Genomic DNA, 25,553 nt, shown 5'->3' on the forward strand with positions numbered 1-25,553 from the left:
ACGCGTGGCTCTGCAGTTCGATCATGTCGAATTTCCTTCGTAGCCTGAAAATCTCCACGTGGCCTCATCTCCTCCCTATCTCCGCCAAAATATCCTCTCGCTTTTCGCACTTTTTCTCTCTCTTTCCACGTCACTCGTTTTGCTAGCCTGCTCTTCCTGCCACACTACACCCCACTGCCACCGGCGTTCTGTTCCCCACCTAACCCGCGCAAGTTAGCCAAACCGCACTATCTTTGAATTATTAATTAAAAATAATACTTTTTCTTTTATCAGATAAAATGTTGTCTATAGTTAGACATAACATAACATAAATATAAAAGAAAAGCTGAGATGACAAACTGACTGTTTTCGCTAAAACGCCGAAAAACAAAAGGGTAAAGCCCCGTAGCTTGTGCGTTTTGCTAAATTGCGCCGCTCTCCGGTTGTCCACATCTCTCCGTCGTTCCCCGACGGCCCCACCTCAGTATCGATTCTCCACCGTCGATTGGCTGAAATCTTACTTTTCTAACGCTTTCTCTCTTTAGTTGTATATGTTATAGTGGCATAACTTACCGGCTATGGATAGAGGTAACGTGGGCCGCCGTATGCACGTCAGAAATTCTGAGAGCTTTCTTTGGTTGGTGTGTACGGCAGGTTCGTCGTTTTTCTATGGCGGAGGCTCTGATTGAAGCCCTTGAATCCGAAACCCTAGCCCATGGAAGTTCTTTAGAATTCAAGTTTTGAAGCAACGAGAAAAAAAAAAAAAAAAGAAGGAAATTTAAGAGCTTGTTTTTGGAGTGAAGGCGGCTGAATTTAGAGCTCAGAGTAACCTGATTTGCAAAAGAAAAAAAAAAAAAAAACAAAGAAAGAACATGGAATCTAAGGAGCTTAATTTGAGCAAAGACTTTGGAGGTGGGAATACTAGTAAGGGAGGTGATGGGTTTATAGATAGGAGCAAGGTGAGGATTTTGCTGTGCGATAACGACGCCAAGAGTTTGGAAGAGGTTCTGACACTTCTTCTGAAATGCTCTTATCAGGGTATATATTTTATTTATTTGTTTTTATTTTCAGATTCTTTTTTAATTATGCGGTTAAGTTTTGTTATGGGCATGATTAGTTTTATTTTCTTATTATTAGTTTGGAATTTGAATTGTCTATTGGAAATGTTAAATATTATTGTCTGTTTGATTACTATATGAATGGATGTGCGTTTTGATATATTAAGGGCTGAGAAAAGTTGTGATAGTAGAAACCTTGGTGATGCGGGTTTGGAGATGGTTTAAGCTGTAATAATTTGCAACACATGGTTTTCTTTTTAAGAAGTTCATCTCTAAACTGTATGACTTTTGTTTTCAAGCTGTTCAACAGGAACTGGCTTTTGTTAAGCAAAACTCTGATAAAGTTTACTGCCTCTCGTCAGAATGCTTTGATCTCTTCCTGCTCTCTCTTTAGGTGTCCTAGAAATATACGCTGTGTACTGTGATAATGCCTATGACTATTTTTCTTGGTTATTAACGTACTTATTAAGAACAAGTTTCCTGCCTCTTGTCGAATTTGTAGTATGGGGATACTTCTGCTATCTAATAGTAAGGTTTCCTTCACCTTCTTATCTCACATTTTCTTGCAATTTGAGGTAGGAAATCAGTGACAACTTTGGATTTCTTTGCTTTTCAGTGACTCCGGTGAGGTCAGCTAGACAGGTGATTGATGCACTGAATGCGGAGGGAGCTAATATAGATATCATACTTGCTGAACTTGATCTTCCATTGGCCAAAGGCATGAAGATGTTAAAGTACATTAATCGGGATAAAGAGTTAAGGCGCATTCCTGTGATCAGTAAGTTTGTATTGTTTTCATCACTGCCAAATTCCTTGATAATAAATCTATTTACGGTTAATTATAGCCTGATCATTCTTTTGCTTTGATAAGTGATGTCGGCACAAGATGAGGTCTCTATAGTTGTCAAGTGCCTGAGGCTCGGAGCAGCAGACTATCTTGTAAAGCCTTTACGAACTAATGAGCTACTAAATTTGTGGACACACATGTGGAGAAGAAGGCACATGGTTTGTTTTACCTGACTTTGATATATCTATTTATATATATATATACACACGCGCGTATATGTATGTATACATGTGCATGTATATGTGTGTGTTACACATCTTTTCTTCCTGCAACCCCCATCTCTTTGTAGATACATTTGGATACAAATTCAATATTGTCGGTAATAAAAGCTGGGGAAATTTACACAATGCAAATGTGCAAGGAAACAGGAGGGACCTTCTGTGGTACCGAGTGATATACTGTTAGCATCTTTATGTGAGGCTTTTATCTGTAGCTTATGGATTTTCTGGTATCAGAAGAAAGAATAGGTGCTTGCTTTTACATGTGTCAATTTTGGATCCATCTTCTTGTGTTACATATCACCAGTAAACAGTCTTGAGAGTTTCACTGAAAGCTGACTTATTCCTCCCAGCCTTTTTCTAACTTCTAAGCGGCTTATGAATCCCTAATCAATGTTGAAATGTCATTTATATCGTTATGTTTGCAGCTTGGACTGGCTGAGAAGAACATTTTGAACTATGACTTTGATCTGGTAACGTCAGACCCTAGTGATGCTAATACCAACAGTACGACTTTGTTCTCGGATGACACGGATGACAAGTCTCGCAAGAGCACCAACCCTGAAATGGAAATGTCAACCCATCAAGAAGATGAGGTGAGTGTAATATAGGATTTGAATTTGTTTGCTCAAAATTATAATATTGTCTACGCATTATGAAATAATTGATTTGGGAGTTGTGAAGATTCTTGACCCTAATAACCCTGGAACTATAGAAATTATGATTGATTGTTTTAATTTGAGATATACTTACAGGCTTAGTTATTCCTTTCAAAACCTGTTTTCTAAACGTTATGTTTTTTTGGGTTTTATTATTGGGCCTGGTATCTTTATTTTTAAGAAAAAAAATTATTGGGCTTGATAAGGGCTATTGAACACGGTAAATGGTAACTGTAAATCTCTCTGGAAGTTCTCTTTGCAGAAGTACATTATATTTCATAGAATTTTTGACCCGTTAAATAGAAAGAAAGGAAGTGATAGAAAAAAAATATACAAGGAGTTCGTGGGAATATTGCAAAGCATGTATCCCTACTCTAAGTGTATGTTTGCTTATGAAAAATTTTGAGAATTTTTTTGAGACGCGTTGTTTATTGGGTTTTAGGAAAGGAGAGAAAATTGTGGATAATATTTTTGAAAATAAGTTTGTATTGGAGAAATTCTCAGCCGTTCTATTTCTAATACCAGACTATTTGACACAGAGAATATAAAACCTTCTAAACGTATGGATGCTGAATAGGTGGCTAGAGAACACATTATAGAATTCAAACAACCTCCTCGTGGACTAGTTATGGCTCGCTTGTTCTCTTTCAAAAACTTATATTGAACCAGGCTCAGGAGGGTTAAATTAAACATTCCGACCTTTCAAGCAAAATATAGAACTAGAAGGTAGGTTACAACTCATAGCTGCAAACAAACTGAAAAAGTATTCAGATGCAACTGACTTATGATCCGAAATTAGGTGAGAAGCTTAAATATTATCCAGAATAATAAATTATTCTCTTTGTTATTCACAATCAACTACCGGTCATTGTGTTATTTCTATGTAATGTGCCTTACTGTGCTTGTCAGAATGCAAAAATTTTACTTTTCTTTGTTAAAATCATTGGATTTGTTGGGGTGAACATATTAGTGGGATTGAGGATCAGTAAAGAGTAAAGTGATAATATCAAGTCTGGTCTAGACATACTATGTACTGAGCTATGGCCACATTTCACGCAGCAAAAAAAGGATTTCCTTAAGCTATATGTAATTCTGTACAATGACGGAAATAAGCGATTTTGACAATGACATCTGCTGTGCATATATTTTGTTTTCCTTTTCCAGTCTGCTGCTGTAGAGCCTCCACATATGGATTTAGTGGGATATCGGCCTGATGTGCCTGGAATTAGTGACCGACGAACGGGTGAGCCTTTCCTCTAACATACGAATATCATGTGCTGGTGTCTTGTGAGTGTGAAAAATTTGTCTCCTGCGTAACAATAAAAAATATCGATTGTTTTTGTGTAAGATATTTGAAACGGATCATTTAGGCCTCATTTGTTTTCGCAGATGAGAAGAGATGAGATGAGATTAGATGAGATGAGTTAAAATAAAAGTTGAAAGTTGAATAAAATATTGCTATAATATATTTTTTTAAATATTATTTTTATTTTGAGATTTAAAAAAGTTAAATTGCCTATTTTATTTTGTACGAGAATTTGGAAAAGTTGTAATGATTAGATGAGATGAGGTGAGATGACAATGGTTGTGAAAACAAACGAGGCCTTAGTGTGAATATATAGGATCTCTCATATTTGTACCATCAAATGACAGTTGCTTGAGTCTTTGCCATTCATTTGGGGTGGCCACCTTTTTCCTGTAGCTGATGCAGTCTATACTTTAGATTCTCTTTCTCTGGATCGAAACAATGAAGAAAAAATTTCTTCATGCTATTGTGTTATTTTAACTTCGCCTTATATAATATAGCTGTTTCATAAATATCAAAAGGTTAACCAAGTAATTTGCCTGCTGGATGATATCGGTGAAGCTCATAAGATGAATAACTCAAACCCCACTCTTGGTTTTTTTTTTTTTATTATTTTTTTATTTTCAAGGCTTCTATATTGTTTTATGATCAGCATTATTATGAATGGTTGATGTAAAGCATGTGTTATACAAGATACCATTTATATGGCTTCACCACATGCCATGTAACGCCTCAATGGAAGACCCAAATCACATGGCCTATATTTCAAAAAGACTAGTCAATAATACAATTGGAGTCCCATTGAAAGATTATAAAGAGCATGAACTTCTCCTTCCCAAGTAATGTGGGATCCCATACATCACCTACCATTACACATCATATGGGGTATCACATGCCATCTTGAATAATTCATGTCAATTGAGTGCGCCCATATTTCTTTTTTAGTACGAGTTTAATGTATCAGTACCATGGAAATGAGAAATTAGTTATTCAAAAACAAAAGGATTTAACTTTACAGTGTCCTGCGTTTTCATTGTTTCCACTTTTTTCCCCATTGGTTTTCCTCTTTTCTTTTAAATTCTTTGGTGATGTCTTGCAGGACAATTTTCATCTGGCCCAAAGAAGAGTGAGCTGAGAATTGGCGAGTCTTCTGCCTTCTTTACTTACGTGAAATCAAGCACGGTCAAAAGTAACTCTCAAGGCATTGTTAATGTTATTGACAATTCTGTTCAAAATTTGGGGACTAGAGAAAAATATGAAGAGTGCAGTCAAAGATTGATTAATGATCCCCAAATACATGCAAATGGGGCGGCAGGGGAAAACTACTTGCAGGAAGATGATTTTCCATGCAGTAGTAGTGTTCCGGATTCTCTTTCAATGGAGAGATCTTGTACGCCACCTTCATCAATGGGACTCTCACAGCAAAGGGATCTCAAGGACGTGAAACTCAATCAAGTTCTTTCACAGCCTAGAAATCAATTTGATGTTTCGGCCTTACCTGCACAAGCTGCGTTTCCATATTGCCTTCCAGGAGTTGTAAATCAAGTTATGATGCCATCGACAGCACAACTGTATCAAAAGAATCTGTACGACCTTCATAATCATGCACCTAATTCTATGATGTCTCAGTACCATCATCTTCATCAATGCCCTCCTCACGTTAATGGAATGGCATCATACCCATATTACCCGGTTAACATTTGCTTACAACCTGGTCAAATGCCCACTTGTCATTCTTGGCCATCTGTTGGAAGTCCTTCAGCTGAAGTGAAATCAAATAAAGTGGACAGAAGAGAAGCAGCATTAATCAAGTTTAGGCAGAAAAGGAAGGAACGATGTTTTGATAAGAAGATTAGGTATGTTAATCGAAAACAACTTGCTGAAAGAAGGCCTCGAGTACGTGGACAGTTTGTGAGGAAGATAAATGGTGTTAATGTGGATCTTAATGGGCAACCTACTTCTGCTGATTCTGATGAAGATGATGGCGAAGATGAGGAGAAGGATGCTTGAAAGGATTCCTCTAAAAATGCGTGCTTGAAAGCATGCTTCAGGACATCGATGTCGTTGCTGGTTATTGAGGATCATATTGTTCCAGTTCCCTCAAAGTTGTTTAATTTTCGAGAATTTTCCTATACCCTTACCGTTCTGTAATGCGATGGACAGGAAGTGGTTCTTCTGTTTGGCCAAAAAAATGCATCCATCGAATAGACAAGGGATTAAAAACATTTGCTGGAGATATCAGGGGATCTGAAAGCCCTTTTTTTTCTTCTTCTGCTGAAAGGATAAAGAGTTATTGGCATGCTTCAAGAATCTGAAAAGGGATTGAAACGATGAAGAAGAATATCAGAGATCTGAATGATCCTCCCAAGTCTTATAGATTTTCAATTTGCTTCCTTTCTGTATATGGTACGTTTCTGTTGTCTTATGTGTCAATAAGGAATCCATTATGGTAGTAGTGTTAGATGCTCTCTCCAAAAAGGCTGATTGCTCTAAGAAAATGCTTCTGTGTGCACAAATCACTTGTTCTAATCAAATGCTTGCAGGAAATCTCGGCATCAATTGTTTACATAATGATAATGCATAGTTTTTATTCTCTACCATTCCATTGCTGTCACATTTAGAAAACGCAGGCCCTTTCCTCCTGTGTGTTGTGCAATAGTTATGGTAGAGGTTATAAAACTGATATTTTTAAGTTGTTCTCTCTCTCTCTCTCAAGACATTTTTTAAATGTGATAACGATAAGATTTTAAAAGAAGATGATTAAATGAAGGAAATGTCACTCCCACTACCGAAAAAAGCTATCGAATGATTTTTTTTTTTTTTTACTTGCTGATTGTTTCTTAATCAGTTTGTGATTTATGTTTAAAAGGGTATAAAAAATATTTGAAAAAAAAAATTATACTATTTAGTACAAAAATTCGGTGAGTCTCGGTGGCCCTAATGGCTAATACTACTCAAGAAAAAAAAAAAAGTTCATTTTGTCTAAAGAATAGGCTTCGTTTGGTTTCAAAAATCCTCTCAACTCATCTCAACTCATCATTACAAATTTTTCAAATTTCAACATAAAATATAATAAACAATTCAATTTTTTCAAATCCTAAAATAATAATAATATTAAAAAATAATATTCTAACAATATTTTATCATCTCAACTCAACTCAACTCACTTCAACATCCAAACACAACCTAAGTCTTCTTACAGTCGGCTGGGAGAACCGTTGCGTAGTCGGTGCCCACGTGGACAAAATGAAATAAATCATTTCATTCAAATGGACAAAACACCTCGTATCGAATGGTCAATTCAGAGACCCACAAACCCTCATTTTCTCCCATCTCTTTCTCCCATTCATTCTCTTCCCTTTGTAAACCTAGACTGCCTTTCATGTTCCCCCTCCTCTCCAAGGCCTCATCTCCTCTTTCGACCTACGAGAAGCATGTTTTCCATTTTCGAGATCTCGGCCTCATTTCCTTTTTCGTGTTTTCCAAAGCCAAATCTCCATCTTCATGTTCCCCTTCGTGTTTTCCATCTCTGAGCTCATTCCTAACCCTAACCCTAACATTTCCCCTTTCTCTTCATTCCGAAACCCTAACCTAGCCCCCTCCTCTTCATCCCGAAAACCCTAAGCCTAACCCAAACCTGGCCCCTTTCTCTTAATCCTGAAACCCTAACCATCACTAAACGACATCGTCTCATTCTCGTTGTTGACCCCTTCTCCTTCATCGCGATTGGGCACTGGGCAAATGATTGACTGAGAAGTTAAAAGCTTGGTAAGCTCTCTCACTCAACTCTGAAAAGCAATGATTTATAATCTAATAAGCTCTCTGATTATATGACCATTCTTAAAAGTTGCATAGCTCACATATGATGATTCATTGTTTCATTTGTATGTTTGAGTGTGCAGGATCTTTGAAGTAAATCAGTGCTGCTTGGTTTGGATTGTCACCTTACTGTGTTTTAGTTTAATGAAGCATCCAATTTTTGCATGTTCTGATTGAAGCTAGCTATTGTTAGATTGTTCTATTTATATTCTTGAATATGGACTCACATTTTGGCAGCAAATATTAATAGAGTTTTGGTTGAGGTTGGCTCTTTTGTTGTATTATTACTATGTATAATTTACAAAAAATGCATTCCATATATGATCCATATTATCCTAAATGATGCTTTGGCATTTAGGGCCATTAGCAATGGGTGATTTTGCTATTGATATGTTTCAGAAGAACAATAATTATCTAAATTGGTGGTAGAGTTTTTATTAAGTAACCGCTGAGAATAAATTCTAATATTCTGCTCGTTAGTATTTGCTGTAATCAAATTCTAGTCATAACCATCTTTTCCTCAAGCATTCAGATTCTTGGAATGTGAATAAAATATTTTTTTTTCTGTTGTTTAGATTATTGTATTGTGAATTTAGTTTTGGTTAGAATGTCGTCATCATTATCAATGTCTTCTTCATCTTTTGTTAAACGTACTTTTAGTCAACCAGTGTGCTTCTGTAAGGTTGAAGCCACACTGAGATACTCAAATACTGCAAGAAATCTTGGATGAGTCTTCTTAGGATGTCCAAAGTACAACACAGAGGTAATTACAACATTTGTTAAACGTTTAATTTATGTGTTGATAGTCCTACTCAATATTATGTACATCTAACATTTTTATTTAAAATGATTAGTGATTAGCATCCTGCAAGTATTTCAATTGGGCATATAGTCAAGACATAGAGCAAGAACTTCTAAAAAGAAAAAATGAATCGTTAAAGAAGGAGGAATACCTTGACAATATACTTGAAGATATCGAAAAGAGGGAAATTCAGCTCTGAAAGAGAGCAGATGAGATCGAGAAGAGAGAGATGGTGCTATTTAATAGAAACGAGGAGATTGTTAAGAAGGAGTGGGCGCTTCTTTAGAAACAAACTGAAATAAAGCATTCACGCACACTACTCTGAGTGTATTGGGCTTTTGCCATTATTGTTTCATATTACTTGGTAGTATCTAAGTGATGTCAGATTGTACCACAAGTTATTTGATGGTATTAGGTTATTTCATACACTGCAAATTAATAGTCTAAGTTAGTCAGAACTGTTGCTATGTGATAGTCTGAGCTTTTGAATTGGGATGGTGGATGTACTAAATATCATCCTATGGAGTATGAAGGTATAATGTGTTGTAATAGTTTTGGCTTTCAAATCTGCAACTAGGTTAATGTACTAAATACTTTTGGCTAGTTATTTGGTGAATGTGTAACCAGGTTGTTTCTAACCCAAATTTTGCCCAAAAGATTTCGGAATACCTAATCTATGAAAATCTCGGCAGTAAAAATTGCATATTATGTTTTTCAACATTTTTTGAATAAAGTTTTCTCATAGGTAAGACAGAAAATTCTCTATTAATTTTAGATCCAGATTGTATTTGCAAATTGTGTCTAACATATTACAAAGACTAGCTAATGCAGCAAAGACTAAGATATTCGTCTTGCTAATTAAACAAATTCTTCTAAATAATACAAATGTTGTCAATATATATGCTGAGTTTTGAGTGCAACTATCCCAACCATACATCCCCTTGAGGCAGCATATTGCATAATACAAATAGCAATCAATATATATTCTAATCTCCGAGTTCTAATACATTATATTCAAATCTACAGTTTGCAAATTATATATCACAAAGTTCCAACTACACTTGCCAACTATAAAGTTGCAATTACAACGGGCACGACTTTCTTCTTGGCCTTTCTTCTTGGATTACCTACACCTGTATGATACCGTTATTGAAGTCTTCATGGTTCACCTGAAATTGAACAATATCATGACTCTAATCAATACCTATTAAGTTAAATAAATCATAAATTAAAAAAAAAAATCATGGTGTAGCAGGTTCAGAAATCATTCCCCCCTCCCCATTCACAAAAACCAACCCTCATTAAAAAATAGGCAAAGTAATTTCAATGACCTTTCCCGTCCACACTCTCTGGTTGTGACTCATCCAACCCAACTTGCATCTGTAATTAATATTCAATTAAGTTATGTCATGTGTATATTATTGTTCGTACGTAGATAATAAAAAACCTACTCCAGTATAAAAAAAATCATTACACTTTCTTGAGTCCCAATGATTGCTTCCCGGAGCTACGTTCCACTAATGTCAAAAGCTGAACTGTCTGGAATAGTCTGGTAATAAATAACAAAAATCAGCCAAATATTAGTCTAATGTTCACAATGTCTAACAGTTACTTCTTCCATAGCCAAGCATCAATTCAAATATAAGTATATAACAATTAATATACCTGCATGTGTCCAACATTGGACATATCTATCTTTGATGGACCAAATAAATTCTTGCACATGTCCTGGACTGGTATATCTCATTCATCTCACTAATAATCAAGCAACAAGTGGAATGGTGTATCTCCTCCATCTCCTCCATCAAATATTACAAAACCCATTTGTAATATTTGCATTAATAAAATATACATAAATATGTATGCTTTTAATATTATGAGTAACAAGTATTAAAAATGTGCACTTATTTACGCTTCTTTTTTATTGGTGCTTTCTTTTTCTTTGCTTCAACCTTTAGCATGTCTTTCTCAATCCTGGATGCTCTCCTCAAAGATGAGGGTCTGTCTTTCCCTCTCAAAACAAGTGGACTAAGTACTTGTTTTGAACTACTAACTGTAGTTATGTCCAATGTCGTACAACCTACATTGAAAACCGTTTGGGGCATAGATCGGGGTTGTTGATTGTCACGATATAAGTCAATCATTGCATAAAACTTTTTAGTTGCATCCTCATTGTGCTCATTGGAACCTGTTGCATGAGTTATCATCTGATAACATTATTCAATAGACGTGAAAATCTGTTAGCATCTGGCCTGTGATCCCCTATGTCATAGCTATGTTGGATTAAAATGTATCTTTTTTTGATGTCATTCCTCCATCAATCTAAAATGTACCTATCTAGCAATGATTTTATTTGGTTAGATTTGTGGCCAAAATATGCTTACACAGTATCCCCTCATCTAAATTAACCCATATGAACACTTTACATCATAGTCTTTTTCATTAAAGTTCACAGAATGTGTAACCAGCTTAGTGAACTCTTCAACACGAACTTCATCCTCTACCAAATAGGTTTTTATTACACCATCCCTTTTAAGTAGAGTTGGATCCATATCGAGCACACCTATGACTTGCTGCTGAACTTCTCTAAATTTAGCGTTTGTATACAACTCTTGAAATCTCTTTTCAATTGGAGATCTAGATATGTAAGGAATTGTGACGTCAAATGAGTGGAAGTTCTCGCTATTTTCATTCTCACTTTTCTTTCTTAACACATTGTCAAACTGGTTGACAAACTTTTTCAAATTTATCCTCGCATGAACATAATCGTAAAAAAAAAAACATTCATACTTTCATTTCATTGGGTTGTACTCATTCCAATCCAAAAGAACTCTTTTAGGAATACCGGTACCCAATGTCCATGCTCAGTGTATAAACTTTGCAACCAGACATTCTCATGCAAGTTATATGTGTTAATTAAACCTTCCCAACAACTCTCAAATTCTTCAATACTTTGGGTGTCATACACATATTTCATCAACAGATTTTTCAGCCCACTTTTGCAGGTATCATGGGAGCCAAGCTTCTCAGGGATTTTTTTCAGTATATATCACAGGCAAACTCTATGTCAGCTTTTCGGAAAGACAATTGCAATTTCATTTTTCATTGCTTTATCTTGATTTGTGATAATAGCTTTCGGAGCTATACCATCCAAACACTACAACCAGGTTTGGAATAACCCTGTAAAAATCTCTGTATCCTCACTGGAAATTAACCATACTCTCAAAAGAATTGACTACTCATGGTGATTTACACCAACAAAGGGTGCAAAGGGCATCTCATATCTATTTGCCAGGTATGTGGTGTCGAATGTTATCACATTACCAAAATATTGATAGGCTGCCCTACTACGTGGGTCTGCCTAAAAGACATTATTTAACCTTCTCTCATCATCTAAATTCATCAATGCAAAAAACCCGTCATTCTTGTACTGCATCCTACAAAATACTCTTGAGTGCTCCAGCACCACCTTTGTTAAGTTGTAGATGTTGTGCCTTATCGATGTAATTGTGACAATTATTTTTAAAAAATGGGAGGTTCTCGAATCCACTTGTGCCAACTACAAGAGATCCGAAACTCTTATTCATTCGGATGCCATCAAAGTCGTTTATATCTAGGACTCTTTTTACGAACTCACTCACTTCTTTATTACATTTAAAGTATCAAAATTTCTGTGGACTGAGGCCATGATTATGAGTATTATGAACTGTTGTTAACCACAACATTCTCTCAACTTTTAAGGTATTTATCTTTGTCTTACAGTTCGTCTTTCATGTCAGATGTGGTTTGGCGATATTCAACGTCCTATTTCGAGCCTTCTCACCATGAGCAACCCCAATGGTGACATATCTGACACTCATCCTCTCCCTTCTCACTCCTTTGTGCCATCACCTCAAACTTGCATTTCTTAACATATTGCATATAATAACTCATTAACTCTTCAAAAGAATTAAACTGTATTCCCGACTTTGGTTTCTCAATCATAGCATCACTATCCATTTGCATTATCTGAGGTGTCACGGCACTGACATCATCGGTTTTCCTAGAATCTGGTATATCCTCTTCCTTGAACAACTCTAGAGGATGTACATGGCGCTTCAGTTTTCCTACAATCGAGTGTATCCTCTTTACCAACTCTTGCGCTTGTAGCAGGAGCTTCCATCCCATATTGAAATGGATAACCAACATTTTGTTTAAAGCATAAAAAATCTGCAATTAAACTTCCAAATAGTTTCATTACTAAACCCAAAAACAGAAAAACGCTTCTAATTGCATTGGGTAATGGGAGTACAAAAAATGCAAACTTACAAAAAAAAGATAGGAACAGAGTTGCATCACCTGAATGTTGCTTGGATATTAGTTGCTATTTGGATATGGCAGAAAAGCCGGTGACCACGCAGGCACTGGTCCATAGTAACCGTGCATGTAATTTGTGAAGTTTGGACAAGTTATTGGTATGTCCTAACAAAAAGATTAATGACAATTAACACGCATGAGGTTGATATAGTCTGAAAATAAACATCAACTCAACATATTCCAACAAATTTTTTAAATAATATAACATACCGGGGTTGATGGATTTGAGTTAGATGGTGTTAGCGGAGATGAGTGTTCTTCTAATTTTCCCACGCTACAATCCCAAGAAGAACTATATATACAAACAATACAACAACCAACTGAATGAGCTATCCAAACGATTTTGCATTTGGTAAAGATAATTCCCAAAATGATCACCAATGCAATATTTCAATCTACCTAAATATAACAAAATTAGGAATTTAATTACAAAGCTAACAAACAAAACGAAAAGATTAGTTCATAAAGAAGAACACGGAGTCAAATATTTTCATGAAAAAAAGCATCAAGAAAAGCAAACTTTATTTGTTGTATGATTCTAGTAGATATGTGAATTAAACCATCTTAAAATCAGTTCTTCTTACTGGCTGGTATTGTATGTACTACTTTTGTGCTCATCATCTAATGTATCATTTATGCAAAATATTACTTTCTAGCTAATTTTTGGATTCTTGAAATGAGATTCTTGTACATAGTGCCCTGCATCGGCCACATCAAAGTTTCTGTAATCATGGAATCGAACTCGTATTCACGAGCCTAACGAAGTGATCTAAGAAGATAATAATGACATAAAACTCACATCAAGGTTTCCATGCTATGATTTTAGCTGACTACAAGTCTACCACTGTAAATAAAGCATATTTCAAGCAAATCAAAAACTCACAGTGATGCATATTTCAAGCAAAATTACATTTCTAATTTTTTAATTAATTTTGATCATCATCCTCTTAAATAATGACTGCCCAAACTCTCAGCAAAATTCAGATCGATTATATTCACAGATCTACCAACGTACCAACATTAATAACTGATCCAAACATCATAAATAAAGGAAATTTTTACCCAACTAAGAGAGAGGAAGTGCAGCAAATTGATTATGCACAAATCTATTCCTTGGTTTTTTGTGGCTTCAATGTGCAACAATCCACCGACGACAAGCTCCACAAAGTTGGCTCACTAGTACAAAGACGTAGATACAAATATTTGTTGAAGCTGGTACGGAGACAGTGGAAGCTCAGCCTGGTACAATGTCAAAGAGAAGCTCAGCCTGGTGCGATGGTGAAGAGAAGCTCAGTCTGGTACAACGATGAAGAGCAGCTCAAGCTCCACCCACAAAGACACCAACGAAGACGAAGAAAGCTCTGCATATTTCTTTTCCTGTTTTTGACGATTGTGCGTAGAAGAACTGTTGTCTAAAAACCGTTTGTGTCGGCCTATTTTAATCTAGCATTGTATCATTTTTCTTATAACAATAAGTCCAAGTTTAGAAATCAAATCAAGTGATCAATCGTGGACTGGCACACAAAAAGTAGGGCTGTACAGGAACTGCCGGAACTGGCCGTGAACTGATCAGACCAACTGCCGGAGCACGGAACAGGTCGGAACTGGCAAAGAACCGGTCGGCGGTCGAGAGGAATTGAAGGAAAACCGATATCGGAGGTTTGGCGCCAGTTTGAACCCCTGGATAACCGCTGAACCGGCCGATCCGGTCTATTTATATATATATATATTTTAATATATGTATATAAAACGGCGTCGTTTCACTTATAATGAGTGAAACGGCGTTGTTTTAAATCCTGAAAGTTAAAAAAAAAATTATAATAGAACGGCACCAAACGGCGCCGTTTTAAGATGAATTAATAACCCCCCCCTCCCACGCCCCTCTTCTTCTTCCCTGCGTCGTCTTCTTCCTCTCTAGCCTCTGCAACTTTCTTTTTCTTCCATGGCAGCGACGGCGAGACACTTCTTCAGTCTTCCTCAGTTCCTCCTCCTTCACAGAAGACGCCGACAGTGGACCGAAGACCGCGTCAATGCATGTCGAGACCAATTCGATCGGTTTTCTCTCCCTAAATCCTCGGTTTCGGCTGGTTCATCAGACCCATGGTAGACGTCGGTGGTGTCTCGGTTTTGCGCTGAAACCGACGCCGTACCCATCGGTGTACATCCCTAACAAAAAGTATGTTTTTTTTTAAATAATAATTTTTTTTTATAATATAAGACTGATTTCTAAATTTTATAAAAATATATATATAAAAAAAGAGAAATGATACTTGTAGTCGTGAGTGTGCAAGCGTCGTGTAGTCGTTTTAAAAAAAGTAAATAAATATGAGACCCACATGAAAAGAAATTAATTTTTTATGAGCGAACTCCATTTTTTTAAAAACGACTGTACGGTATTTACATATTTTACGATTGTATGTAGTATTATTCATAAAAAAAAAAAAAAAGGCTAAAGAACCCGTTTTGGACTTTGTTTATGCTTTCCGTTTGAGATGTAAAGGCCATGTGGCCTATACTTTACCATTTTTTTTTTTTTTTTGTTTTCTTTTCCTCCCTCACCCAGCTTTTTGCAGAAATGAAATATTGAGAATATTTCTCCAAGTCCTCTTTATTGTTTTTCTTATGGTTTTTGTTTCTGCAACATGTTCTCTTTTAGTTCCTTCCAAATGAATATAGTCTGAGGTGGCCTTGCATGGCGAGCCATAGAGTTGGGTAGACTGGTTTATTGGACTCAGGACCTTCAAATCACCATGTCCCTTATGTAGTTTTTCATGGATTTAATGCTCCTTCCACAAGTTTCATGTATGAGGACAATTTTCTTCATTGTTTTCCATCAAAATCTTATTTAGTAATGCAAAATCTTAGATTATTTGCTAAACGGAATCTCTTCTTTTCCCAACAAAAACTTGATTTGGCTTTGTTTGCTTCTCTGCTCATCATGTCTGACAAAGGTCATTTAATTGTTTTCTTGTTTAGCAATCAAGAAGGATCTACTTTCGATTTTGGAGAGCTAGAAGAAGCAATTGTGCTACAAGGAGTTGAGAAAGAAGAGGGGAGGGGTCAAGGGCAGGTGAGAGAAGAAAAGAAAGAAGACAAAAAAAAAAAAAACAAAAAAGAAGAGGAAACTGGGAAAGAGCCATGGTGAGAAGAAAAGAATAAAAGAAAAAAAAAAAGATAAAATAAAGGTCACGTGGCCTTTACGCCTCAAACGGGAAGCATAAACGGGAGCCCGTTTTGGACTCCCTAACATTTTCTTATGTATATAAAACAAAAGGAAGACAATCATGAGTGGTAATATATCTCTTATGTTATTAAAAAAAATTTATTTTAAAGTCGTGCGTAAATTTTTTTTTTTTTATAATCGCGAGTGTCCGGGTTAATTTGCGCAAACTTCGATTAATTTTAAGGGATCCTAAAGTTAACGATCAGATAAACCTCCAATGATCTTAAGGAAACTCAAATTGATAATCATTAGAGATCAAGCTTAAAACTTGACCATATATTTGTTACTTATCATTTTATATACTATACATCATTTGTATTATTACTATTTTTTATTTTAAAATTTTATTATTTATAAATTAATTGATTATTGATTCATAATTCATATACCATATATTAAAAATTAAAAAATTAAAAAAAATCATGTATGTTATAGTCCTTGTCATGGAAAACGTGAAATTAGAAGGACGATTGATCATGCATTACGGCTGAGGATAAGAACGATACCATACAATTGATCCCCTAAAACCAACACCGAGACTATAAAACCCTAAACCTAGGGTTTTGCTTCACCTTCTTCTACTTCTTCCTGTCCTACCTCTCTGAAATTCTCTCTGTAAAACCATTGTTTTGGAGAAGATGCTCCGCAGAAACATACGGCTGAGGAGAGAGTATCTGTACAGAAAGAGCTTAGAAGGCAAAGAACGTCTTCTCTATGAGAAAAAGCGAAAGATCAAAGAAGCCCTGCAAGGTTCAGTTACACTTTTCCCATTCTTACTATTGAATACATACGCGCGTTTAGGTGTAATTTGTTTTTTAATCTTTTAATGCTCACGAAGGAGTTTTTATCCCACAGAGGGTAAGCCGATTCCCACGGAGCTACGGAACGAGGAGGCGGAGCTTCGGCACCAAATAGACCTTGAGGACGAAAACACAGCTGGTATGGTGTTTATTTTTTTTTTTAAATCTTTTTATTTCGTGGTTAGCAGACAGAAAGTTACAACATGTAAGTTGAATTCTATGGTGGAATGTCTTTTGAAAAGTTTGGCTTTTTGTCACGGGTTGAATGGACGGCGGCTAGGGCAATGGAAGGAAGCAGAAGATAGATGAAGATGGGAGGTGTTTAGATTGGAGGTGTTTAGGTCGCCCGTAGATTCAGAAATTTGGATGTAATTGGACATGGGCCGAACATATTTTGATTCTTGGAAGCATGGAGCTGTATTAGAACATTAAAAAATTTTGTTTCTCAAAGTTACCGAGATTTATATTGTTGGAACTGGATATAATTCTCTTTGCGGCAGAATGTCCAAAAAAGTACAATACTGTTGGCTCATTGAACTTATGACACGTGGGATTGTTCACAAATTTATCAAAAACATAAATCCATTGAACTGCTGTACAGTTATAAGTGGGTGTCATTCTTGATTGGTGAATAAACACCAAAAGGGTGCTTCCAAGTGGATTTCTTTATTTCCTTCTTCATTGGAGTCTGAATTCTAACTTAGATATGGTTGTTTCCCTGTTGTTTTTTTATTTTTTTATTTTTATGGGTAAAATAAAATTGTTTCCCTGCTTTATTAGTTTATACTTGAACATTTGACCGATTTGAAGTTGTGAAATTTAATTTATTTAGAATTTTATTGTGTTTTTTTTCTCCCTTCTGACACATGCGAATTTTCACTTTTGACTATGATTGGCACCTGTGCGGAAATTTCAGTCCCGAGGACACACATTGATGATGAGTATGCGAATGCAGCGGAAAGAGATCCTAAAATTTTGATAACTACATCCCGTAATCCAAGTGCTCCACTTACACAGTTTGTAAAGGTTAATGCAGTTTTTTTATTTGCCCGTGTTTCTCAATTCATCTATTCTGGGCTATACTTATGTTTACATACATCGGTATACTGCAAGTAGTTTAGTTTTGTTCGCTGACTGGAACTCATTGTCATGTTCTGGCAGGAATTGAAGTTCGTCTTTCCTAATGCACAACGAATGAATCGTGGTGGTCAGGTTAGTGAATGGATTTTCTTTTTACACCGTCTTATTCTCAATTTTTAATATCCCAAATTTAGTGTATAAGAGGGTGATAAATGAAATCCCACATTGCTTGTGAGGCATAAGTTATTTTGGTTTGTAATGAGTCCAATGTGCTTCAATTGTAATATTGTCTAGTTATTCTGGAGTATAAGCCCGTATGTGGTTTAGCTTACTTTGGATAGTTATAAAAGGTATCAGAGCCAGAGACGTGGGACTTGACTCATGTCCTTTTAAATGGAATTGCCTGACCTTGCGTCATGGATTTTATAGGGGAGATTGTGATACCCTGAATTTAGTTGAAGAGGGTGGTGAATGAGGTCCTACATTGTCTAGGAGGGAGAAGTTTCTACGGTTTATAATGATCCCAAGGGTTCTAATTGTAATATTGACTACCAGCTGACTCAAAACCCACTCCAGTAATTTGCTCGGCAGGAGGCTTTGACATGATCGGTGCCTCCAGCCCCAATTGCCTAAGGTCCTTTTGGAATAGAAGTCAAATGTGGCTTGGGCATGTTGTTTCAATTTGGAATTGTAATTGCTTGGTGACACAATTGCAATTGTTTTTTTTTATCTATTTCTTTCCACTTAGTTTTAAGACTTACTTGGAGATGTTAAAATTTGTAGATATCCATTTCTCACATTTTACATTTTTTTATTGGCATTGGGAGTCTGGACATTTTTGCATCGAATACATTTATTCTTGCAATAATTATTTGATATTTTATTAAAAATATACTTTCAAGCTTTTTTTGACACACCTGACACAACTAAAGAGTGTAATACGATGATAAAAAATATCAGTGTTTATTTTTTTTTTATAACTGTAATGGGTCTCATAACATGTGGACTGTTGACAAATCGGGCTTACAAATAGAAAAATTCTATTTTATTTGATGCAAATGCCAGATTTTATAATAAATGATCAGGAAATATGTACCTACAAGTCTACAACATTTTTGTGCGTGTACAGTTCATATGGCCACCTAGCACCATGTCATTCAGCTGTTTTGATGGCATATGCATGTATTGAAATTTGGTGTATATGCTGCATGATATTGTTACCATCTTATTAGTTTGATGCTATGGGTGCTTATCTTCATTCTTCATTATCATGCTTTGAATATAATTTTCCATTGTCAATAAAGTGTAAATGGTGCAGTAGCCTTGAAACTTGTGCGCGTCTGTTGTGGTCCTTTTCCATCGTCAAGCATATTTTTGAATATTTCTTTTTTGCAGGTTATTAAAGAAATTATTGAAACTTGCCGTGCACATGATTTTACAGATGTTATCTTAGTTCATGAACACCGTGGTGTGCCAGATGGTATGACTATAAGCCATCTACCTTTTGGTCCAACTGCGTATTTTGGATTATTCAACGTCGTAAGTAGTTGATCATACTATTATTTCTAAACTTTTGTTTTGTCCCAGTTGTTTCAGGCATTGATAATAAAATATTTGCTTGTAGGTTACAAGACATGACATTAAAGACAAGAAGACCATTGGAACAATGTCTGAGGCTTACCCACACTTGATACTTGACAAGTTTTCAACCAAGGTGCCATATCATGAATGGAAAATTTATTTTCTGAGTTGGCTTTTCACTAATATACTTACAAAAAACATATATTGTGTCAATCAAAATGTACTTTATGTCAAGAAAGCTGAATATTTAAAAATCTAGCCAAAGGGTCTGAATATTGATGCTCTGGTGTTCTGGCCAGTAGCGTTAGTGTGTTCTGCACTAAGGGTTACTGCATATCTAATAGAATGTAGCAAAGATAAGGAAGAGTCCATAATTTTGTATATGAGTTCCAATAGATGTTATGTGAGCGTTATAATGGTTTCCCAGTTATTAGCATTACACTAGTAAAAGATGACTGGATGAATTTAAGAAAAGAATTTGAAGGGTTTTACTGCTGGAAACATTAGGATTCTTTGTTTTGGTGGATGCTGGCTTTGCATTATAAGCATGTATTTGTTTTTTTACACCTTTTATCTTCTTTTGGCATTTCTTCTCTTATTCGATGTAGACCTATTCTTCTTAGATGTTCACTGTTTTTCATAATTTTTATGTTTTTGTTGACAGCTAGGTGAAAGGACAAAAAACATTTTGAAGTATCTTTTCCCTGTGCCAAAGCCAGATACGAAACGTGTTATAACCTTTGCTAATATGTCTGACTATATTTCGTTCAGGTTGGTTTGTTGCTTGTTACTATAACTATTGGCTGTTCTATAGTTTGTGAAATTTCTATTAGCAAGGATAATCTTTTTTTTTGACAAGTGAATTAGCAAGGATAATCTTGGCTTGGATAATATGCCTTCTGTTGATAATGATGTTCGTCCGTAATAGTTTTACTGGTCTTTGGCTGTTCTTTAGGTGTTATGGTATTACCATTTTAAAGCAGAAAAGAAAAATTAAAGCTGAAATTTTTTCATTAGATGCACCCATAATCTACTTTGCTGGGTGATTGGATCTTTGGACTTAATGGTGCTGTGAAAGATCTGTTTATACAGCTGTTTTCTGTCATCACAGATTTTTTTTTTTTGATGTCGGGGAACCTCTCTATGGCAGGGCCCTTTGGACCCACCCCTGTAGAGTAAATCCCGGTCCCATGCACTGTGCCCTCGGAAGTTTCCCTACACGGAGTTGGTTAAATTGCTGGCTTTTCACCAAGGGGTGTGGCCCCAAAAGATTGTTTGCACCCATGAGGTGTTGAACCTTGGATCTTGAAGGGAGTGATACCCCAAGATCAAGGCCTTCACCACTTGTCATCACAGATTAGGTATTATTTAGGTTGCCTCCGCAAGTAGTGACACATTTTATTGATGGCTTGATAACAAGAGAGATTCAACCTTGCTCATTCAAAATGTCCAGATTTTCAAGTAAAATTGAAAATATATCATGGGACTTGTACAGAAGGCGAGCTTTGAGTACATAACTAGTGACTTGTTGAAAAAATAAGGAAAAATATACTTTTCACCCAGACTATTTTTGTATGGTACCCTTCACAGTAGATTGCTTAGGGTAATTTGGTGTATTTTCCCCTTGCAAGGTGGCATACATGGGACTTTTGAACTCTTATTAATGACTTACGAACTTATAGGAATCACATTTATGAGAAGCCTGGAGGTCCTAAATCAATCGAGCTTAAAGAAATTGGTCCTCGGTTTGAAATGCGGCTTTATCAGGTACATTTTTATGCTCCTCGGTTCACTTTTCAGTGAAGCTTAATTTTATTTGTCAATATTGTTGTTAAGAATTATACATGTATTTTTGTACTGCACCCAATTTGATGTCTCTTATGACTATTATACTTCCATATGGCTTTAGATTTTGCACACCCAGAAAAAATGTTCTGTTTTACCCGTCCAAAATACTATTTTGTCGCAAATCTTCCTTTTGATCCTTGTTTGTCACCAAAAGCAAACTGAGATCACTTTCATCATTGTATGTTAGTTCGTAAATCCAATTTTCTTCTATGCTTTTTCCTTTCTCATGGGCTTTTGTAGTTATCTTTCGCTCTCACCTTGTATTTATCTGTGGTAGATATTATGTCCTAGTTGCTCACTAGAAAGTTAGCATCTATTCATTATCCAAGAGTCCTGTGATCTGCATTTGTCGAATTGTCATTCTGCTTAATTATCAATGACAATTATGCCTATGAACGAGTAATCTGATACCTCTATCTGAAAAGAAGAGAGGAAGAATTATTTTTTTTTTTTTGGGGTGGGGGATGATAGCTCTGCAAAACTCCTGATCTCAATATATTTCACTTCCTCGTGTAACTAGGTATGCTGCTTGAATACCTCCGGCTATGCCTACTTACTTCTATTAATAAATTGTTGTCTTATAAAAAAATCATTTTAATATAAAAACACATCAATTTGAGGTGGGGCCCACACTTTCATCTCAGACTTTCACAAATACTATAGAAAGCACCAACACTTTCACAAAAACCTATAAGACTTTCATCATCTCAACTTCATTTCTTCAATGTTCATCAAAAGCTTTCCAACTTTTAACAGCCCAACATTACCACAACCACAGCATATCTCCAAACCCCTAATACATGAAAAAGGCTTTTGTTCATAATTTTTTATTTTAGGTAAGGCTCTGGTTCATAATCCATTGCTTCTTGGTATTACCGATAAAAAAAAAAAAGGGAATAATTCATTGCTTCTTGTTGAGATTCTTGGATTACTTTTAACATTTGAAGTCTTAACATACTTTTCTTTATAGTTGGGTTGCACATTTTGTGCACTTTAATGAAATTATGTTACTTGTTGGAAGAAAGTGATATGGTCAAGAGTCTTTTTCATAGCACATGTATATCATTGTATATATTTGTATGCATTGGCTGTTACTTATAAAAAATATATATATATATATATTTGTATGCATTGGCTGTTATTTTATTTAGTTTCTATATATTCCTGTTTTCAGATAAAGTTAGGAACAGTGGATCAGGATGAAGCTCAGACTGAATGGGTAATCAGACCATACATGAACACGACAAAGAAACGGAAGTTTCTGGGAGATTAATTCCACCTCAAAAATAATTTCTAGCTTTGTTTTGTTTGAATTTTTGTGATCGATCTTGGAAACTAATGTGCTTAAGAGCATTAGCATTGGCTTCATCAAAAACTTAGCTAAATGTAAAATATGATGAATTTCATCAAAAGAGAGTTGCATTGGATTAGCTAAAGAGATAAGTGTGAAACTTTGAGTTACAGTAAATGGATATGTTTCTTCAAATTTGAAGGGTTACTGTTCACTTATCAAATCTACTTATTCATTTTTAATCTCCAATGGTCTTTTTATTTACGTTTAATCTCTAACTGTCTTGTAATGATAATGTAAGAATCAAATTAAATTATTAATGAACATGATTAGTGTAATTATAAAATATGAAAAAATAAATATTATTATTAAAAAAATAATATTATATTATTATTTTGATGAATTCGATAGCTAATTCAATATGGAGTTATAGATAAGGAAGTTTTAAATATATGGAAAATATGTACTTTTCATCAAAAGTTGAAGATGAATTTGATGAGTCAAATGCTATTGCTCTAAGCTGGCTTCTCTCATTATGAATATTGATTCCATCGAAAGTCATACTCAGAAATGGAAGAACATCCTGAAATAGTTGCTGGAGATTTTGTTTTTGTTTGCATCCCAGAAGACAGATGTTTTTGCTCTCTCCTTAATAGCAGCAATCAGCCTAAGCATGCAACGTTCTCTGTTGAGCTCTCGAATCGGAGAGATTTTAAGGATGGTGTTGGTTTACTCGATAACTCAATGTTATGTTGATTTTGACACTAAAATCGCTAGAATAAGATTTTACTAAACAAGAAGACGAGATTTCATTATCAGTCGACTAGTGTTTTCCACGTCCCATTGTTTGTTTTGCATGTTCTCTTTTGAGATATTTTGTTGGTTTAAAATATTAAAAACTATACCTTTTTATCTTTCGTGTTATTATTTATTCGCAATATGACTTGCAAGACAACAAAGTTGTCATTTAGCACTCCAGAGTAGTTGTTTAGAGGGTTAAAATTCAACTTTTTTTTTTCCTTTTAAAATATGTATTTTAGAAATGAAATGATTTATTTTGTATTACTTAATTATCATCCCCATATTTTCTTTTTATGATAAAATGAAACGTGAAGAGAGTGTAAAAATTCTTGTTTTTTATTTTATGTCATTAGTGACGGTGTTGCTTAGTTTGAGAGATGGAAGTTTATATTTTAAGGTTTATATTACACTACGTAGTATGTATCACTAAATTTATAATATTTTTTTTGGATAATTATACTTCACACCATCATATTAGTACTCAAGCCGTTCTTTCTTCCCATGTTCTGCCACGCGACAGGTTGTCCATGCTTGATTGTGGCAACCGCTAACAATCCAGGGTGCATGTCGTGGTCTCAGCCTGGCACGCTCATCATTTAGGTCTGTTCAGCCGTCGGTGTCCAGGGACCAGGATTGTCCCTGACATTGTGTATGGGGATTGTCGGCCCGTAGTGGCGTTAGACCTTCTGACTCAAGGATTCTCGTTCCATGCGTCCGACTTCGTTGCTCCTCTCTGGGCTTCCTAAGCCGACCTTGCCCTTCTCGGCCTGGCCCATCCTATCCCTTCTTTAGATTCCTCTCAAGTCTTAACAGTTATAGTTGAGTAAAGATGCAATGTATGAATGTTTTTATAATTTGTTGAGGAGAGAGGAGTCCTTGTGATGTTGCTACACTAGAGTTTTCTTTTTGTTCTAAAAGTATTTTCCTTGTTTTTCCTCTTTGTTGGTAGTTTTTTGTTCCCAAGGATAGGACAAAAGTGTCAACGGATCTTGGTAGAAAAACCAGGAAAAAATGGACAAAATAATGTATTTAGGATTTGGGTAAATCTCATGGAGCTGATTCAAAGAGAGAGCAAAAAGGTACAAATTCAGAGTACGGACTTTACAATTTCCCTTTCTGGAAACTCTCCTCCTCATGGCTTGAATTTAACAAAATCTAGCAACCATATTCGTATCCAAGTTAGCCTTGAATCCAACAAGTGGACCTCAAGGATCTAAAACTCTTTGAGATTTCACCTCTCAAACTCTTGAAAAAGTTCAAATTCTTTGCAAGGAAATATTCGTTGAAGGTCTTTGCAACAGATTTTTTTTTTTTCATGAGAGAGGTCAAAGCCCCAATTTTATTCATAAAACCTCACTTATCACAAAGGAAAACCTTGATAAAAAAAACAGCATCTAGACTATACAAAAACCCGGCTACAACCCAAAGTAAAGATAAACTAGAGAAAATAAAACGTGTATATGGATAGTGTATATTCATCCCTATCATTTACACCGTAGCACAGGCAAATAAGCTCTCTCAATATTTCGGGAGATTTGGATAGTGAGTTGAGTTGAGATAAGATGAGATGAGAGTTGAATAAACTATTGTTAGAATGTAATTTTTTAATATTATTTTATTTTGGGATTCGAAAATGTTGAATTATTTATTATATTTTGATTGAAAGTTTGGAAAAGTTATAATGATTAGATGAAATGAGATGAGTTGAGATAAACTCATTATCCAAATAAGGCTCTTAGTTCCTATAATATCTCTAGTGGCTGAAAAGATCTTTTTAGTTTCTTTTGCACCTGCTTAGTCAATATGTCTGCAACTTGGTTTACTTCTCTGAAATTGTGCTTGACTGTAAGAACCAAATCTTTTGATAGGCAAAAGATTCTCTCCC

At 35.5% G+C, this 25,553-nt stretch overlaps 2 protein-coding genes and 1 long non-coding RNA gene across 4 annotated transcripts; 2 read left to right on the forward strand and 1 right to left on the reverse strand.

Annotated features, from left to right (window-relative positions):
• The first annotated feature begins 301 nt into the window (after positions 1 to 301).
• LOC109013302 (two-component response regulator-like APRR1) lies at positions 302 to 6,662 on the forward strand. The gene is made up of 6 exons (XM_018995338.2): positions 302 to 1,017; positions 1,654 to 1,815; positions 1,909 to 2,042; positions 2,531 to 2,698; positions 3,926 to 4,004; positions 5,167 to 6,662. Exons 1-6 carry the CDS (start codon positions 852 to 854, stop codon positions 6,075 to 6,077), a joined length of 1,620 nt encoding a protein of 539 aa, XP_018850883.1. The 5' UTR covers positions 302 to 851; the 3' UTR covers positions 6,078 to 6,662.
• Positions 6,663 to 10,167: 3,505 nt separating this feature from the next.
• On the reverse strand, positions 10,168 to 13,330 carry LOC109013301. Its single transcript, XR_001999572.1, has 3 exons — positions 13,255 to 13,330; positions 13,027 to 13,149; positions 10,168 to 10,237 (listed from the first exon to the last, which is right to left on the reverse strand). It is a non-coding gene; the product is annotated as an uncharacterized LOC109013301 (long non-coding RNA).
• Positions 13,331 to 16,738: 3,408 nt separating this feature from the next.
• On the forward strand, positions 16,739 to 23,111 carry LOC109013300 (U3 small nucleolar ribonucleoprotein protein IMP4). Of its 2 annotated transcripts, XM_018995337.2 has the most exons (9): positions 16,740 to 17,017; positions 17,123 to 17,206; positions 17,984 to 18,093; positions 18,229 to 18,279; positions 19,543 to 19,686; positions 19,772 to 19,861; positions 20,393 to 20,499; positions 21,411 to 21,495; positions 22,751 to 23,111. In XM_018995337.2, exons 1-9 carry the CDS (start codon positions 16,906 to 16,908, stop codon positions 22,847 to 22,849), a joined length of 882 nt encoding a protein of 293 aa, XP_018850882.1. In that variant the 5' UTR covers positions 16,740 to 16,905; the 3' UTR covers positions 22,850 to 23,111. The 2 variants fall into 2 exon arrangements, with proteins under 2 accessions (XP_035543456.1, XP_018850882.1); XM_035687563.1 differs by lacking the exon at positions 22,751 to 23,111 and having other exon boundaries at positions 16,739 to 17,017; positions 21,360 to 21,420.
• Positions 23,112 to 25,553: the final 2,442 nt, after the last annotated feature.

Source organism: Juglans regia, chromosome 2, assembly GCF_001411555.2.
Source record: "Juglans regia cultivar Chandler chromosome 2, Walnut 2.0, whole genome shotgun sequence".
NCBI classification, from domain to species: domain Eukaryota; kingdom Viridiplantae; phylum Streptophyta; class Magnoliopsida; order Fagales; family Juglandaceae; genus Juglans; species Juglans regia.